The 18,782-nt window shown below is 44.7% G+C and overlaps 1 protein-coding gene across 1 annotated transcript; it reads left to right on the forward strand.

Annotated features, from left to right (window-relative positions):
* The first annotated feature begins 828 nt into the window (after positions 1-828).
* Positions 829-8,651, forward strand: LOC113925434. Its single transcript, XM_027600077.1, has 6 exons — positions 829-871; positions 1,232-1,407; positions 1,603-1,714; positions 7,427-7,550; positions 7,935-7,974; positions 8,230-8,651. The coding sequence occupies exons 1-6, from the start codon at positions 829-831 to the stop codon at positions 8,422-8,424; spliced, it is 690 nt and encodes a 229-aa protein (XP_027455878.1). The 3' UTR covers positions 8,425-8,651.
* The last annotated feature ends 10,131 nt before the right edge of the window (positions 8,652-18,782 follow it).

The raw sequence follows: 18,782 nt of genomic DNA on the forward strand, positions 1-18,782 counted from the left end.
GCCGGCCCGGCAGCCGCAGAGGGGGCTGCTGCAGCCCGGGCCCCGGTCCCCCGCCTGGCCCGCCCGGCCCGCCTCAGCAGCCCTGCGGCCGCCGGCTCCCCATAAGGCGCGGCGAGCTGGTCCCGGCACCGTGCGCCCCTGGCCGCCGCCGCCGCCGCCGCCGGCGGCTCCCGCCTTGCTCCCCGGCCCGCGCGCCGGCTCCTGCTTCCCGGGCAGCTGCGGGCAGGCAGAATCCTCTCGTGCTCATGCAAAGGTGCCGGGGCTCCCGCGGGGCTGCTTTGCGGAGGCGCCGGGCTCCACCGCGGCCGCGATCCTGACACCGAAGCTAACTCGGAGTCCCAGGACGAGTCCGAGCCACGGTTGGAAGAGCCGGCTCGGCTCTGCAGGGAGGCGGCGGGGTCGACTGCTCACTGTGAAGCTACCTCCATGCGACCCTCCCCTTCCCGCCCCTTCCCCTCCCCCACCAGCCCGATCTGGGTTCTTGGGCGCTTATTGTTTTAATGAAATTTTTGGTTGTTGTTGTTTTGGTTCTTGACTGTGATTTTAGCAGCGAATAACGTGTCCTCACTCCTCTCGGGCTCCCTCGGAGGGTTTTCAGAGAGGTCTCAGTGCATCCATTTTCTCAGATCCTCTCCTTTCAGGGGAAGGATCTGGGGCCCTGCAGGCGCCTCGGAGCGCGAAGGCGGCGGCTCGGGTTCTCGGAGCGGTCTACGCGGTGGTCGAGGGAGCTCCCGGGTGGTGGCGGCGGCGGCGGCGGCGGCGGCGGCGGTAGTTCTCCTGGGCTGGACGCCGTGAGGGGAGGAAGCGGATTTTCCCAGCAAGATCTCCATGTACAGCTACATCTTTAGGGCTGCTCGGGTTAATATATGTCGTCAGAGGCTCCTCACGCCAATCCCGGGGCGGCAGGGGCGGTGCCTCTCGCTCTCCGCAATAAAACTTTTTGATGTTCTCGTCGCTAATTGTCGAAGTCCTCTTCCAGGATTGGCTGCCCCTTCATAACCATGAGATAATTAAAACGGGGGGGGGCAGGGTTAAAAAAAACTTTTTTTTATCAGCCAGAGGTTGATGCAAGTGTTTAGCAGATGCTTTACTATTAAATTATTCCCCCCCCCCAGTCTCAAATCTTGAAGAATCTCAAACCAGGTATAGTATCACTCTGTTTTCTTTTCTGGTTAAAAAAAAAAAAAAGGTGGAGGGGACGCAGATATCTCTTTTCGAAGTGTTTTTGTAGGTAACCGAGGCAAGAAAATAAGCAGGCAGCCTCGTGCCATTTTTGTGCGGGTGAGGGAGTGGGGGGCGAGAGCCAAGGCAGCGGGCGGCGGCCCCCAACCCCCCCCTCCCCCGGCAAAGGGGCGGCTGGGAGCCGGTCTTGTCTCCTCGCCGAGGCGGCCAGCGGGCGCGGCGGGGGTAAGGCGGCCACTTTGACCCGGGCACAAGCTGGATATGCCCCTCTCGATGTCTCTTTACTTACCCGGCACGTTACCCTGGCGGGGGCTGTCTCAAGTGGCTCCTGTTATCGTGGCTGCTTTTGAAGATCGTGGTTGAGACCCCCGGACGAACGGTCAAGCCGATTGTAAATACTTTTATTTCCATATTCTTCAGGGACACCAGCCCCGGAGACGACCTTGGGCGATTTCAAAGCGCAGGCACCTCGATTCCTCGAATTTGTGGTGTGGCCGGTATCGGTGTTCCCCTGGTTTAACTAGCCTGTTTGGTAAGTAACTGAATATTTTTTACAGCGTGTTCAGAGCTTATTTTCCAGTTTTTATGAACAAACATATAAATATATCTCTGCATTCCTGCCTCTCCCATAAAAGCGGGCATCTGTGGAAAGCAGGTTTAGTTATCGGAGGGGAACCATTAAACAGCAGTTTAAGAGGCAGACCGGGAGGACGGCTCGTGGATGTTTAGACTGCTGGCCTTAGTGATCTTGAACGCATTATAACGGAAAATGGATCTCTCTTTGTAAGTCACCGGGCCTGCGGCCACAGCGTCCGCGTGGCGTGAGCATTTTGAGAAAGCGGGAAGAGAGGCTGGGGCAGGGGATGGACAGTGGCGGGGAGCTGGAATCTCCCGGGGGCTTGGTTGGGAGTCGCGAAGGGAGACTGAGGTGTAGATGAGGATTCGGTCTGATGGAGTTTGGTGTGGAAAAGGGTGTCAGCCAGGACCCCAGGGGCTGTAAATTAGAGGAAGCCCAGGGCGGAGTGTACAGGAGACAGCGCGGGACGGTGGCGGCCTGGGACTCGTCTCTGGGCCTGGCTAGGGTCACCCAGAGGAGACCCTTGCCTCCACCTTGGGTATTGTCCTTTGGAAGCAGGCAGAGTCAGGCCCCAGGCCTCAAAGGGAGCCCCACCCCAAGGACTTGGTGAGGACAGTCTTTTTTTTTCTCAACCCAATGGGCGCTTTCTGCGGGCTATGTGGTTGGGGTCGGAAGGCAAGGTCAGTGCAAACGGAGGGAGGGGTGGTGGGGGCTCTCAGGGCCTCTGCTGCAGGGGATTCAGGGCCGGCTCCACTGGCCACTACAGCCCTGGGCAGTAGCACTGAGAAATATTTTTTAGGTTTGCGGTGGCTGGGCAATAGGAGAGGGGAAAGAACTCAGAGAGGGGCATAGGCTCACAGATCCAATGAGGGAGTACATTCAGGGCCCATTCTGTCCCCTGGGCAAGGGGTCATTTTCCTTGGATGTCCCCAGCATAGCATCTTAAGGCAGAGAACAGGGTGTGAGGAGAAGCTGAAATCGGATTTGTTGGTAAAGTGCCACTTGGGCATGGAACAAAATAGCGACCTAGAGCTTTCAACCCCCAACTTGGATGGATCTGCGATTTTAGCAGGAGTGGGACGTTTTAAAGCCCTCGCTCTTCAAGGAAAGAATATAGGTAGTGTGGTGGGGCTCTGTTTACATTTTCACCAGGGAGGCAAACCTTGAATGTGTAAATACTGGTAGTTCAATCCTCTGACATTTGATACTTAAAAAAAAAAGTTTGTTTATAAGAACACATCTAGGCCTTGGAAGCAGGTAGACAAAGTTAAAATGGTTGCACCCCGGCTGGGAACAGATAACAATCCAGGGGAAGTAGTTGGTAGGCTGCTTTCAGACCCAGAGGGAGTTTTGAGAATTGAAAGGAAGAAGAGGCCAGGCAGAAGGCTGAGTTGGGGATTGGGATGCTGTGTCCACCAGAGGCGAGTGGCCTCAGTGTCAAAGCCATCAGTATTTGCCACTTTCAGCCTCTCTCATGCTCTTTTAATTGAAACCAAAAATGGGCAAATCTCTTCATGGTTCCAGATATCATGGCAAGTGATAAAAGAGATGGAGAACACGGGACAGAAAAAAAACTCATAAAAGATGCTAATCTGAACATCAGTCCTCACTGACAGTGTCATTATCAGTTAATTAAGGCTCTGCAAGGTCTAGGGCTTCATGTAGCTCAGAAAGCCAAGCCCCGAGACTACAGCCTTAGAAAGGTAGCTTAGAGGCAGGGGACAAATGGATGAACTCTAGTGTCCTTAGCTGTAGTTCTTGACTTGCAGAGACCAGACTGGCTGAGTGCCACTCTGAATGCACAACTAAAGGAGTCCCCTTTTTTCTGTCAGTGTCCCCTTCTGTACATTTTGCTGCAGGTCCAGTGAGATGCTGGGCTAGTCTCTGTTTTGGAAGGCTGTGAGGCAGATGCCATCTCCGGTTTGCCCCCAGTTTAGACGGCTTGTACCTTCTGGGGGGGTGGGGTGGGGTGGATAGTGATGGAAGGGAAATGCGGGCATGAATTTACCAGCTTTGATGTAGCCCAGGGACTGTGCTAGCATGGACTCCGGTGCGCTGCCCCCTTAAGGGCACGTGTTCTGAGTACTTCAAGGGCCCAAACATCTGAGATGCTGCAGGCTGTAGGCCACCCTGGGTACCCGAAGGAGGAATCCTGGTGAGGGTATACTAACTTGCTTCTCCTTTTCCGAAGCCATGGGCAACCAATCTTACCCAGGTGGGCAGCCCCGCACTGGAGAAATGCTGTGGTTCTATGTCCGGTCTTCACTGTAGTTGATGGTAATATACCCACTGTACAGCACATGACCTCTGCCTCCAACTAAACAGACCGAACTGGGTTCAACAATTTATTTTGCACCCATGTCTCTTGGCTCTTTCCCTTCACTCCCATTCCTTACCCTGGAAAACACTCAAAAGAGCATGGGAGAGGCTAAGCACTCCCTTACAAACATTTTGGTCTTGTGAGATATTCCTTTTAAAATCAATCTGGTTTAAACTAAATATTTTTTTTAAAAACTTCAGTCTGTTTTTAGGGAAAATACAGATCTTTTTGAGGTATTTATTATTACAAAGGCAAGGGCAGTTTGTATCTCGTGTTTTGCTCATGAGAACTCAAAATAAACTGGACCTGAAAAGAACCAGGCCGGAGGGCCATAAACACACATTTTATGTTTACGGGAATTATGGCTCAATTCCCTTCATCGTTTTTCAAGTCTCGTTTTACCTTATTTTCCTAAGCAACATAGTAGAAGTGACTGAGCATTCCCTTACATATCTATAATGTTCTTACATAAGGTGAACCCCAGAATGTTTGCTAAGAACTCCTGAAAGAACATCAAACCCAGAAAGTGGCAGAAAAAGCAATGTGTTCCTGAAGATGTAACCGCAGCCCCACCTGTTCCAAGGATGGTGCTTCTTAGGACGCCTTGATGGCTTTGCATTTTGTCTGGTCTGTGGTGGGATTGCATCATTTTATATGCTAGCCACTTGGTCCCAGAACCTTTAGGACATAAGAACAAGGCACATTGAGTGGTGGCGAGTATCTCCTTTCAACTCGGGTTCTGTAATCCCTCCCTTTCTGGTTTGCCTTTTGGGAAACAGTTGTCTACAGACAAGACAAGTGACAGTGTTTCCAGAAATGTGATGGTGCTCAAAGTACACACACTTCTACAAAGCAGACTCCAGTTTGATTGAACTCTTATGTCTGTTTCAAAAATGAAGGACAGGAAAAGTTGTCTTTGGCTCTTCCGAGGTTTTATTTGTTCTGAGCATTTTCCGTTTGCATTTTGGGGTAGGGGTGGGGTATTTGGTGAGTGATCCCTCTTCCCTCCTCTTTCCCATCCAGAGCAGATCTGTGGAGATGGGGGCGGGGAGGGGCTGATTGCTTGTGACTCCGTCAGTCCAGTTTTTTTTTTTTTTTTCAGTCCAGTTTTGATTAGGAAACATTTAAGTCTGGGGAGAAAATTGGGACTTGCTTGATGTCTCCCTCCCCACCCCATTTAGCCTTTCTCTCCTTGCCCTTACTTCTTTCCCTCTCTCCCTCCCTCCCTCCCTTCTAATTTGCCTTTGAGCAATGCTTGGATTTCTGAGGTTTCTGATGTCACTGAACCTGAAACTGGTGAAGAATCAGATACTGGTTTATCTTTTAGTCCTTTAAGAAAAATATATTTTTAAAAAATTGAGATATAATTGACATCACATTGTGCAAGTTTAAGATGTACACTGTGTAAGAAAAATCTTAATATCCAGTACTACAAGCAGTGGGAATTTGCATTTTCTTCAAATAATCAATAAGTGGATCTTCATATTAGCTGGAAGATGTGCCGCTGCTCTGGAGGGTTTTCATTGATAAGGGAGGACTAGATACTTTGCCAGGTATCCAAGCCAGTCTGTAAAGCTAAAACACTTATTCAGACTAAAGGGAACAAAAGATAATGTAGTGAAAGGGCCACCCTAGAGGCAGCAGGATATGTACATGGGAGGTGGTTGTTATACTGGTCCTTAGAAGTAAGGTAGATCTGATCATTGCTACTTTCTAATAAAATATAGATAGAGCTTAGAGCAAAAGTGGCATGAAAAAATACATCCACAGGATTTCTTTAACTACTTTGTTTCAAGCAAATTACATACACACTGGCAACATTTTCTTCCAAGCCAGAAAGAAAGCATTTAGAATTCAGGTGAGGAAATAATTGTAATTTTGCATACAGGGTCCATGGAAAAATAAGTAGTAGTTAACTTTGACTAGTCTGTAATACAGTCTGGGGTCCAGAATAAAATACAAAAGCAAATGGCAACTTAAAATGTGAAACTTTGGACAAGCTATTCAAGTGACTGAAGGTTTTGTTTGTGACTTGAGGCCCGGGTGAATTCCCAGTTCTAACTGCCGGGTTGCTCACATTCCTAGGAAGTCCTGTTCTGAAGCCTCCTTTGCAAATTCGTGTAGATTTTCTTTTTCTTTTTTAAGCCCTGGCAGTTTCTTCCAAACCTTTTCTACTTTATTCTAGGGCCTTTGCTTCTAGACAAGGGACTTGAGACAGGATGGTTAGGTTTCAGGTTAACAAAAAGAAACCCTTTTATTGTCAATATTAATGGCAAACCTCGATTTTTACAAGGCTTAGGTTTAGCAGCCTGAGCAGATCAAAAGCAGCTTGGTTTGATTTCTCAATATTCTCTGGAGCTTAGACAATTAACTGCAATTTTGCTTCTAACGAAACAACACAAAAATGTTAGTTACAGAAATGTTAAAGTTAGTCTTTCAGTAAGAGTTTTACCTGTGTACAGCATGTCAGAATCTAATAAATTTGTCCACTGAACCCGAGTTGAGTTTTGGAGGAAACCTCCTTAAGAAAATGCATGAGCAGAATGGCTTCATTTGCAATGCCAGGAGCCTGTTTCAGTGTGTGCATTCCACCCTTGCCTTTCTGGCTGGGTAAGGATCCGGCAGACTGAGGTCCCCCCTGGTAATTTGGGTACACCGAGTCTCCAGTTAATGATAGATAATCAGCCTTTGGGTCATTCGGTCATTCTCTTATTACAAACCCGTCCTGCTCTCTCTGATCTCCTTTCAAACTAAATTTCACACAAACAAATAAAGCAAGACAGGGACAAGTTCTTTAAAAAAAAAGAGGGAGAAATATTAGAAACTCCTGATACAGAACTCTAAACAAGGAAAGGCAAGCTAAAAGAGGATAGGAAAGAACATCTTATCAAAATGAACATGTTGTGTACAAAACATTAGAAGAAAAGGCTCTGGTTTCTGTTAAAGTGACAGAAAATTAAAATAAAAATAATTGCAGGCAGAGAAGTTATAATATAAACAGAGAAGGCAGGATGCTTGCTGGAAATGCGCAGCACTAGGAGGCTAATTTGTTGTTACAGATTATATATCTGCACCATGATAGGAGAGGCGCTACTTTGTTCTATTTTCCAGGAAAGAATGGCTTTCTTTTTAGTACTTGTATGAGTGCCCACTTAAGTTAATACAGGCCAAAACCTCTAGGAACAAAAAATGGAATCGCATTCTGCTTGAGAAGCATCCAACTTCAAAAGAAGGAATTGGTTGCATACAAAAAAAAAAAAAAAAAAAAAAAGGCAGAATTCCATTCAGAACACATTTAGAGGGTTCACTAAATCGGTATGACTGATGCTTTTTTGCTTTGCTGACAGAAGGTGCAGATCATTCTCGGGGAAGTACAACTGAAACCAGTCCTCCCCTGCCCTCTGGGGGTCTTCGTTTTCCCAGCCTACATCTGCTCCTGACTCCAGAAAGACAGACTTCAGATTGGCCAAGGTACATCTCTGACCAGATCCCTCTAAGAAAAACTCAGGAATTATTCAGAACTCTGTTAAGAGCATCCCCAGTGCCATTTTCCTGCACTGTCTTTGACAATCTCTTTTGGCCCAAGTCCAGGGCTCCGGAGGGGTCAAGGTCTAGCTGCTGGTGTCATCCCAAGCCCTGGGTTTCCAATCCAAAGATTGGAACTTTGGCTCAGGGCTTGATCAACTCACAGTTCTCCAAGTTAGAGGGGCAGCCGGGAGATGGCAGCAGGTGGTGAAAGTGTGACTCCCAGATTGTCCCCAACCGTCTGTCTGGCATGCCTTGATTTGCCAGCATAGCTGGCAAACAATCCATCTCTCTCTTTTTAAAGAATCCACACTTCTTTGTTTCTTCTAGGCCCAGTTTAAATGCCGCCTCCTCCAGGAAGCCTTTCCAGGTATTGCTTTCCTTCTCTCTGCTTCCCCAAATCAAGTCCCCTTTTTGGCACACCCCCTCATATTCTCTCCGATAGACCGCTCTCTCTGATAGACCATTGGGAACATACCTTTAACCTCTGGTGACTCTGGGTTCCTTGAGCCCCCAATCAACATACCCAGTGGGGGATTAAACAGTTTGTGTAAAAGGGTGGCTTAGAGAAAACGGGTGAATTCCGCATACCCCAATTGCAACTGGATTGGTTTTATTTTGAAAGCGACTAGAGCTTGTAGAGGAGGTGGACGGCTCATTAGGGAACCGACCTTCATCTCCAAGCCCTCGGGAGAACCAGGAAACGCCTCCTCGGGATGGATCCCGCTGGCAATGGGTCTCTGTCAACCGGCCTTGGCTCAGAGAGTGGAAAACTCAGCCCGGGCCTGGCCTCCCCAGGTGGCCTCTCTCGACAACCTGAGCTCCGGAGTCAGAGCTGGGCAGGCGGGACTCTCGGGCACCCAAATACTGGCTGCCTGATCTCGGACAAGATCATCCATCTCCCTAAGCCTTAGTTTCTTCATCTGAACAATGGGTTAATGACACCGACCTCGAGGTGTGTAGGGGAGATTAAATGAGATCAAGATGCACGCGAGAGCAAGACGCCTGACACGCAGCCTGCGCTCAATAAATATGTATTTTCTCTTCCTGCCTCTTCGGTTTCTTCCCCTCCCTTACAGCCTCCTGAAGACCCAGCCCGACGGCGATGGGCCGGGTGGCGGCGGAGGGCACCACTTGCCTCAGTGCCCTGAGCCAAGCGCAACCGCGGCTCCGCGGGGATCGCAAGGACCTCAGGCCTCGCAGGACCTTGGGCGTGGGAGAGTGAGATGTGGGCCTGCGGCGGCTGCCCACGAACGTTGGGAGGCAAGGGGCGCGGCCAGAGCCGGGGCCTCCGGCCACTACGTTGGCTGCTGGGCCGCCCCCTCCACCCTCGTTAAGTTATTCTTTTGATCCCCATTCCCCCCTCTCGGTGCCCGCCACCAAGGAGGCCGGTTTCCCGCAGCTCAGGCTCGGGGAAGTCACCGCTCCGGGGCGGGATGGGCCCCCAGCATCCCCGGCTGGTCTCCGACGGCTTTTCGCCCGAGGCGGGCAGGAAGGGGTTAACCGCGCCCTTTCCCGCCCCCCACACTCCTCCGCCCCCAATCCCGAGTCCTCGGCAGCGGGCGAAGGCCGCCGCTTCCCTCCAGAGGTCTCATTAGGGAAACCCTCACCGCTATTTTCAACATTTCCTCAATCAAGTGCCTTTAAATAGAGCAGCACAAACAAATTGGCGGCAAAAGCGTAGATCTTGTCACGATTGAGACCAATCCAATATTTCAGCCTTGTTTGCTTTGCAATTACGGGTTGGCTTGCGGCTGCGGTGCCACCGGGGCAAATCTGCAGCCGCCCGCTTTCTCCTCTGCACCCTCGGCGGGTGGAGGAAGCGACCCGCAGAGCCACTGGAGGGAGGAAGAGGGGTGGCGCTGGAGGAGGTGACGCGAGGGAGAGGCGGGCGGCGGAGCCCTTCCTAAACCCGCGTGCAAAGGGCGCGAGCAATGGTAAAAGGAGAGGGATTTCTCAGGTTCCCGGCCGAGCCACTGAGATATGTCCAGTAATAATAAAATGTGCAGTGCACATGCCGACAACGATGTTGTGTCCTTATCCAGCTCCTTTTCTCCTCCCTTCCCTTTCCCCCCACTTCTATCTCCATTACATTTTTCTTCGGTATTTGTTAGCGGGTACTGGTTTCCCCTTCTTTCTCGCTGTTAAACTGCTGGCATGATTTGTTGTTTTCCATAGGTGCTGCTTCTTGTTTGACTTTTTGTACAAAGTCGCTTTAAATCAGCCGCAGGAAGACTAAAGCTCCAAGCCCTTTGGACGGGCTCCTGCAGGCGTGTGCAGGGCCCCCTGCCCTCCCTGCCTTCTTGCGGGATGACTCTTCTGTGTACGTCGGCCGCTGAGTGCGTTCGGTCACCGCGAAGGCCAGCCTAGTTTGTATCAGCGGAATAGTAGTTAACTCAGATCAGGTCCTAAGCCTTGTATTTCACAGACAATTAAATCTCGGCTGCTGTTTAACAAAATTGTAATATTTACTCTGCTCTGTACTGCGGAGCACTTTTAAAGTCAAAAACAAATACATTTCAAAAAGAAAATATGATAATAAATCTCTTTTTATGGATTTTCTCTGCATAAGTGGAAACAACGTGATTTAAATCCCCACGCCCTGCCCCCCCCCCCCCCCCAGGCACAGCTGAGGTTATACAGATACTGTCTTTTAACACACATTCTTCACCTTCTGGGGGAAGGCACCTGCATTTGTTACATTCAGTTTAGTTTCTAAGATTGCACACAACCCGCATTGGCAAAAGCAGCAAGGATTTTGGAATAATTAAATCTGGGATGTGAATGCTATTTTCACGATGATGCAAGAAAGGTGGACATGACTTGGGTCATTATTTTATGATTTCATATTACCTTATAAATGACTACCCATTTTCCTCTTGTGTTGACTTCTGAAGGAGGTGGGAAAGTTGAGGCAGAGAAATATTTATGAGACTCTGGGGATACATATTAAAATATACTTCTTCATTATTTAAAAATGCATAAGGTGTGGATGGACTTACATTTGTTTGCTGGTGGTCATAAAATAAATTCATAGGTGTTCTAGTCAATTAGCAATCTCTTTTAAGCTTTACATTATTTTTTGGTTTATAATCCCACCTGGATTGTAGCTTCATTCTTCTGGATTGCACTTCTATTGTAAAATTTTGGTTTTCAATTTTATTTAAAGCACACCTCAGGAATAATGGTTTCATAAAATTGTGCAGTGTCAAAGCCACAGAATAATATTTCAAGTTCATATGTCATGCACACTCATGTATATCTCTCAAGAAATAGGAAGCAGTAGCAAGAAAGGGTACCATTTCATGAGAATTCTCTCTTCACCAAAAAAATTGGCCTGGCATATTATTCAATGCACAAATTATAATATTACTTTCATGTGTGTTAATCTGTTTAGTATTAAAACTGCTAGTGTCTTAATCATTAACATGTTTTACCACACTGTTTTCAAATGGGTGATCTCAGATAATTATGAAGATTTTGATGTTAATCCCATGTTAAGTGAACAACTATGAAAATAACCTTAAAGCATTATTATTCTTCTATAAACGCCAACAAACACAATTGTAGAGGGAACATGATTACTTTTTATCTGGCATTATCCTATAAGGATATGGCTACATTCATTTCTCTTAAAATCAGAGCAGTTTTCAATTACTTTTTAACAGAATTTTTTTTCAACACAGCATTTTGCAGTATTTAAAAACCACAACAACTTTGTACTCACAGATGCATATTTTTTCAACATTGTTATTCATGAGCTTCTTTGCAAACTCACTAAAATAGAATATACAAAATATCAAAATATAGGGAACAATTATTAGGTTCTACATATTTATTTAGGTAAGCCAATGTTATTAAAATTAAAAACATGTGCCTGGCATAGAAATGTTTCTTTAAGGAATTCTTTTTTGGATGCACAGTTATTATTTTTTAAACCAACTCAGATTTTCAAGTACTGATTTTTCACTCTAAACAGGCATTGCATTGTTTTAAACAGTAGCTCCTGGAACAATACCACTCTTAGTATTTTAGCCTTCCAAACAACAGTTGGAATTGGATAAATGCTTTCAGCTGGGAGCACTTTCTTAATACCTTTGTAGGTAATAGGATTCCCTATTTGTACGGGGTGACAAATAGACAGTGCAGTGGACAGACTGCTTACCCTTTACAGAATCTACCAGAAAATGGAGTTTTTCCATGAGATTGTGGTCCATCTAAAAGAAATTCTGTTCAAATGTGAAATCAGGGAAAATGAGCAAACGCTTTTTCTAACTACGGTTATGAAGTGATGACTGGAAGAGGGGGATGAAAAATATAAGACAGAAGGAGTGCAGAAACATAAAATCTGAAAAAGACAATTTCCTTAGGCAGGATCTGGCTCTTTGTCTATAAACAGGAAAGTGATGAATTGGATCCATATAATCAGAGATTGTTTTTGTTTTCTTTAATTCAGTGATTTTTAAACATAGATTTTTCACTGGATGAAGAAGCCCAGATAAAAAATATATGTAAATTCTTGTATATGCGAAAATGCTAGCTTCCATGATTTTTAAATATTGGTTTAAAATATAAGAACCTTTAATCCATTATACATTGTTCTTTCTACATGAATATATGTCAAAAAAGAACCTTGTGATAAATGAATACATGGCAAAAAGCAACGAATTTTTTCAAACTGGTGAAATATATCCATGAGATAATTTGCATAATCTCCAACTTGCTGAGAAAAAATTTAAAAAACAACTTTTTTTCGGGATAAACCAGGGAACTTTGTTATTATTCTGGGATAAATAAAGCAAGAAACTGCCTTCTTACATTCCTAGTAATTCTTTTGGTTTTTCCCAACATTGTTAAGCTCCATGCATCTTTTGTTTTCGAGTAAAGATGATGTCAGCAATAAAATTACAGAATCTAATCAAGTGACTATTTTTGCTTTATTGCAAATATAGATTATATATGGGCTGTTGAAGTGCTTACCTGTTTGAATGATGAATTTTTCTTTTTTCAGATAGACTGATATTTAATGAAGTGTTTATGAAGATAAATCTGATGGCTCATCAAAGGTAAAACGGCCATGGTAACCAAGCAGTATGTGAGGTGAGGTGTGGGCTGCATTTTGTAAGTTATAGTGCTTTTCAGTCATGACCTAGATATTTGCAATGAGGATATCTGGGAAGAGAACCTCAAGGGTCCTTAACATACACAAGCAAGAGCACACAATCCTGTAGAGGAGCTTGCCCTCAGAAGGATATTGCCATTCCTACCCCACAACGCCAGCCCCCACCCCTGCCATATTTCTACTTGCTATATTTTACTAAAAGTCACAGAGGGGTACCTGGGTGGCTCAGTCGGTTAAGCATCTGCCTTTGGCTCAGGTCATGATCCCAGGGTCCTGAGATCCAGCCCCTCCTCAAGCTCCCTGCTCAGAGGGGAGTCTCTTTCCCCCTCTCCCTTTCTCCCTCTCCACTGCTCATGCTCTCTGGCTTGCTCATGCTCTCTCTCTCAAATAAATAAATAAAATCTTAAAAAAATAAGTCACGGAATTAAGAGCACCTGCAACCCAATGGGCTTTTCTCTCCTTAAATACTTTACTATCAAATGGTATTAATATAGCTACGTTAATGATTGAAAGGTTCACTCAACTCTTCCTGTGTTTTGTTCTCATTGTTAGCTATCTGAGTATGAGGAAACAACTGGATCATGCACTGAATTTTTCTCATTGCCTTGAATGCTAGTTTTAGCTTACAGTCTCAGATACATTTGAGTAAATCGTAAGCCATGTACATTTTATTGTGTTATTGTTTATGCCCTGCTTCATGTCAGAAAGATCCTAAAGCTGTTTTTTTCCATAATTGGTAAGATACATTTTTAAAAACCTATCAAAATAATCCCTGTAAATCTAATTGTAATTGATTTTGATGCTTATTGCTAGATCAGTGATGTCTTCTGACAAATATTTGATCCCAAGATGAAGCAAAGTCACATTTGAAATGAGACAAATTTTTAAAAATTAATTTTGAGAATGTTATATTATTAAGAAATCATGGTCATAATACATGGAAATAAAGCTATGAATACTATGCGTGTAAAGTAGCATAACCTTGTGACTGAGAGCAAGTCTCTGGACTGAGAGGCACAGTTCTGAATCCTAACTACAACACATAGCAGCATGTGATCTTGGGAAAATGGCTCTTCTCTGCTTCAGTGACCACAGCCACAGAAGGTGGATAATAAGTGTAGACTCTTACAGTGTTGTGATGAGCATTTTTTGAGATGATTCCCATAAGGCTCTTGGTTGAGGGCCTGGCATAGAGTAAATGCTTACTAAACAGTAGCTCTTCTCTTCGGCACAGTTCCACAGCATTAAAAAGTGGCATGCCACAGTTACCTTCCTGAGAACCACTAAGTGTGGAGATGTTGACAGCACACAGATTTCATGGAGATTCGTGTGAGAAGCCTACACTGGCTTCCAGACCTCAGTGTTGACAGGGTAAAGGCAATGGCTTCTGTCTGTCTTTAGAGGCTCCAGAAAGGAATGGGGAGATGGACCTAGTGATAGCAACCTGCCAGATTGGCAGCGGAAATCTAGTTTCATGCCATCTAGCCCATGTGTAGTGTGGTCTGTTGGTGCCTGACACAATGGTCTAAACGGAGGGAAACTATGCGTTAAAGAAATGAAATATGCTAGGGCAATGGTCCCTCCCATTGTTTTAATTGTGCACTCTAACAGTAAGACATTTTAGGTATAGATCTATTTGCAAATTATAAATCTGTACTACTTTACCGATATATACATTATAAGCCCATGTAAAAAATGAACTAAAAGAGGGCAAGCTTTAAGAAGACTTAAACAATAGGTGTAAATATTTTCAGGTGAGATAAATTCAGTTATCAGCAGTGGATGCAAATCCACCTTTTAAATGGTCTTGGTCATTTAAAAATGCTTTTTCGGGACACCTTGGGTGGCTCAGTTGTTAAGCATCTGGCTTCGGCTCAGGTCATGATCCCAGGGTCCTGGTTATCAAGCCCCGCATCGGCTCCCTGCTCGGCGGGAAGCCTGCTTCTCCCTTTCCCACTCCTCCTGCTTGTGTTCCCTCTCTTGCTGTGTCTCTCTGTTAAATCAATAAATAAAATCTTAAAAATAAATAAATAAAAATGCTTTTTCATCAGCTTACTGTCTGATCTGTCTTCTCAACGTTTCTGCCTTGTTGTGTGGCTGACTAAAGCTCTTCAGTAGGAGGGAGAGTGTCAGTTCTGCCATTTTCTTGATGGTTTATGCCTGTATTTGAATGATCTTTAATCTAAGGTTTGTTGTAGGGCTTTTTATAAAGCCCCCTGTCCATTTGGTGAAGGTTAGTTAGCTAAAACTGGATTACATCATCTGTTTCTACCTACCTGAGCCAGATAAACCATCACACATCTCAGTCCATGTGAGTTCAAGCGGGGGCCACTGTCAACCCCTCTGCAGCTGAGATCTTCTCCTTCCCTAAGGATACCATGTGTGTTGACTAGGACCAAGCCAGGGTGTTGGTGAACTCATTTCTGATTATTTACATAAAAACAAATATAAAGAGAATTTCTGGGGCACCTGGGTGGCTCAGTTGGTTAAGCGTCTGCCTGGGCTGGGGTCTTGGTCTTGGGATCCTGGGATCGAACCCCTGCTCAGCGGGGAGCCTGCTTCTCCCTCTCCCTCTGCCCCTCCCCCCTGCTCATGCTCTCTCTTTCTCTAGCTCTATCTCAAATAAATAAATACTTAAAAAAAAGAGAATTTCTAATGTGGTCTTCTTGCACCCCATTCTTTGGGGTACCACTGTCTCTGACTCGGACATAATTATGGTTCCTGGCATTTCTCTTCCTTAAGGTTCTACAGCAGAATGAATGAGACCCTTAGGTGCACTAGACTTTGTTTTTTATAATTTGCCTTACTCTGTTTGTGTAGCTCTTCACTGTTTGCGAATCACTTGCACATATTTCTTCACTTGAATTTAACATCTCTTTAGGGGTGGTAAAGCAGGTGTGCTTCTGTCCATTCTAAAGATGGAAGAAATGAACCATCGGTGGCATTGACTGGAGAGGTGAAATAATTGCCCAAGTTCACACAGTTGGTAGGAGGCAGAGCTGAGTTTGAACTTGTTTTCTGACAGCAATATCACACTGTTTCTTGTACATCATTTTTTAAAAAAAAGATTTTATTCATTTATTTGAGAAAGAGAGTGAGAGAGAGCATGAGCAGGGGGAGGAACAAAGGGAGAAGGAGAAGCAGACTCCCTGCTCAACAGGGAGCCTGACGCGGGACTCGATCCTAGGACACTGAGATGGTGACCTGAGCTAAAGGCAGACACTTAACGGACTAAGCCACCCAGGTGCCCATTGTTCCATCATCTTAACTGACTTTAGACTGTATTCATATTTGTCTGAACTGAGGGGAGAGGGAGCTCTACAACTCAACAGAAGCAATGGTTCTGGGTGGTGCTGGGAAAGGATTAAGAGGAAGCATGCCTATTGGGACACACAAGGATCAAATGGAATAATGTGGAGGAAAGGAATTAGCATTTATTGAACACTTATTTTACCCTGTGCTCTTTACACACACTATTCCTTTAATATACTTCTTAAAAGGGGTAGGTTTTTACATATAAGGAAATCGAAGTTCAGAGGTGTTAAAGTATTTTGTCTCAAGTGCACAGCTTTTAAGTTGTGGGGTTGAAACCAAAGAGAGCTGACATTAAACATATATACATTTTCAGTATCCAGGTAATGTTAAAAGAACAAAATATGTTAAATTTGAAGTCTTGTGAGCACTTTTTCTCCCAAATTGGATCTGTGGCTGTGGGTAAAAATCAACCACAACAACGCCAAATGCTAGCAAGGATGCAGAGAAACTGGATCATTAAGACACTGCTGGAGGAAAAAAAAAAAAGACACTGCTGGTGGGAATGTAAAATGGTACAGCCTGTCTGGGAGACAGTTCGGCAGTTTCTTACAAGGTAAACGTGTAATTACCATGTGATTCAGCAATTGCACCCCTGAGCATTTATCTCAGATAAATGATGACCTAGGTTTGCATGGAAACCTGTACATGAATGCTTATAGCAGCTTATTCATGTTAGCCGTAAACCGAAAACAACTCACAGATCCTTCAGTGGATAGACAAACTGTTAAACATTCTGTTGACAAGTAAGCATGTATTGCTGATCATAGTATATCCATACCATGGAATATATTCAGCAATAAAAGAAGGAATAAATTATCAATAAGCTCAAGAATCTGAATGAATCTCCAGAGAGTTACACCAGGGGAAAAATACTAACCAGGACAAGTTATAGACTGTATGTTTCCATTTATGTAACATTCTTGAAAGGACAAAATTATAGAAGTGGAGAAGAGATTAGTAGTTACTAGAAGTTAAGGAGCAGTGGAAGGGAAGTGAGTGCAGCCATAGAGGGACAGCAAAAGGGATCCTTGTGGTTATGGAAATGTTCTGTATCTTAACTGTATTAATGTCCATATCCTGGTTGGGATGTTTTGCTATAATTTTGCAGGATGTTACTACAGGAAGAAACTGGGTAAAGGGTGCAAGGGATCTCTATAATTTGTTACAACTGCATGAGAATCTATAATTACCTCAAAATAAGAAGCTTAATAAAAAAGTCGATTGACCTTTAGTGACTTCAAAAACTGACCTGAAAATAGAGGAATGTTGGGAATGAGAGTAGAAGTTGTCAACTTTATAAGAATTATTTTCAGTGCACCATGGAAACTGGGTCTGAATTTTTTCCTTCTGATTTTTAATATGGATTATAATGCATTCTTACTGCTATTCTGGGGAAGAAAAAAAAATGCCACCTCTTCATCATAGGACTTTTATTTTGCAAACTATAGTGATTTTTTAGTTCATTAAGTGACTGATTCACACATTAGAAGATGAAACTAGACTGGTGCCTGGCTGGCTCAGTTGGAAGAGTATGTGACACTTGACCTTGGGGTTGTGAGTTCGAGCCACATGTTGGGTGTAGAGATTACTAAAATAAATAAACAAAAAAAAAGAAGATGAAACTAGATTGCATTGGATCTGATTGTCATATCTATCTTTTTTTAAGATTTTATTTTTAAGTAATCTGTATATCCGACATGAGGCTCAAAATCACAACCCGGAGATCAAGAGTTGCATGCTCTACCAACTGAGTCAACCAGGTACCCCTATCACATTTATTCTTAAAGTCAGAGAAGAGGTTTTTTCTTTCTTTAAGATTTATTTATTTAGGGTGCTGGGTGGCTCAGTCGGTTGAGTATCTACCTTTGGCTCAGGTCATGATCCTGGAGTCCTAGGATGGAGCCCCCCTTTGGGCTCTCTGCTCCGTGGGGAGGCTGCTTCTTCCTCTGCCCCTTACCCTGATCCTGTTCTCTCTCTCTCTCTTTCACTCTCTGTCAAATAAATAAATAAAATTATTTGAGAGAGAGGGCACGTGCACAAGTGCGCGCCCATGTGGGGGGCAGGCAGAGGGAGAGACTCTTCAAGAGACTCCCCGCTGAGCGCAGAGTCCTTCGTGGGGCTCCATCTCAGGATCCAAGAGATCATGACCTGAGCCGCAACCAAGAGTAGGTTGCTCAACCGACTGAGCCACTCAGGCTCCCAGAGAGAAGAGTTTTCATTATCCTTCCTTTCTCTTTGTCCTTTAAACTTGTTTTTCTTCTTTTCTCCGTTATCCTACTCGGACTCATATTTTGCTATACTGTACGATTTAATCTAAAAACCAATAAGTGTACCTATTGTAGATGGAATTAGGAATATCATTCTTAAAATGCAGAATATAACAATATATTGATTATACACACCATACTGTATGCGTGCAGTATGCTTGGATGTTCTTATTTTTGGAGAGGTCTAGTGGAGATTCTAAGTGTAATTAAAAAAATCTAGTGATGGTTTGCTGAGAAGATAAAGTGGCAGCAGGATTCCCGAGGGTTGGTCTTGCACTTCCTGGCCACCGGCACCGTGCCGGGGCCCCTGCAAGCACCTGACAATGCCAGAGAGTGATTGAGTCATTGCCGAGGACTGCCGTCATGACAAATAGAGGTTAAATTGTGAGAATTTCAGGACATATTTTGGGGAAGGCTTAAATAAATCAGTGGACTTGCTGACAGCAAATAGTATCTTTGAGTGGCTGATTTGAA

This window comes from Zalophus californianus, chromosome 2, assembly GCF_009762305.2.
Source record: "Zalophus californianus isolate mZalCal1 chromosome 2, mZalCal1.pri.v2, whole genome shotgun sequence".
NCBI lineage: Eukaryota > Metazoa > Chordata > Mammalia > Carnivora > Otariidae > Zalophus > Zalophus californianus.

Bases quoted from the DNA above. Each gene is read 5' to 3' on its own strand.
- LOC113925434 (XM_027600077.1), top strand. From the start codon at position 829: ATGTACAGCTACATCTTTAGGGCTGCTCGGGTTAATATATGTC. The intron at 872-1,231 runs GTCAGAGGCTCC...GTGTTTTTGTAG, and splicing joins TGCTCGGGTTAATATATGTC to GTAACCGAGGCAAGAAAATA. The intron at 7,975-8,229 runs GTATTGCTTTCC...TTATTTTGAAAG, and splicing joins CCTCCAGGAAGCCTTTCCAG to CGACTAGAGCTTGTAGAGGA.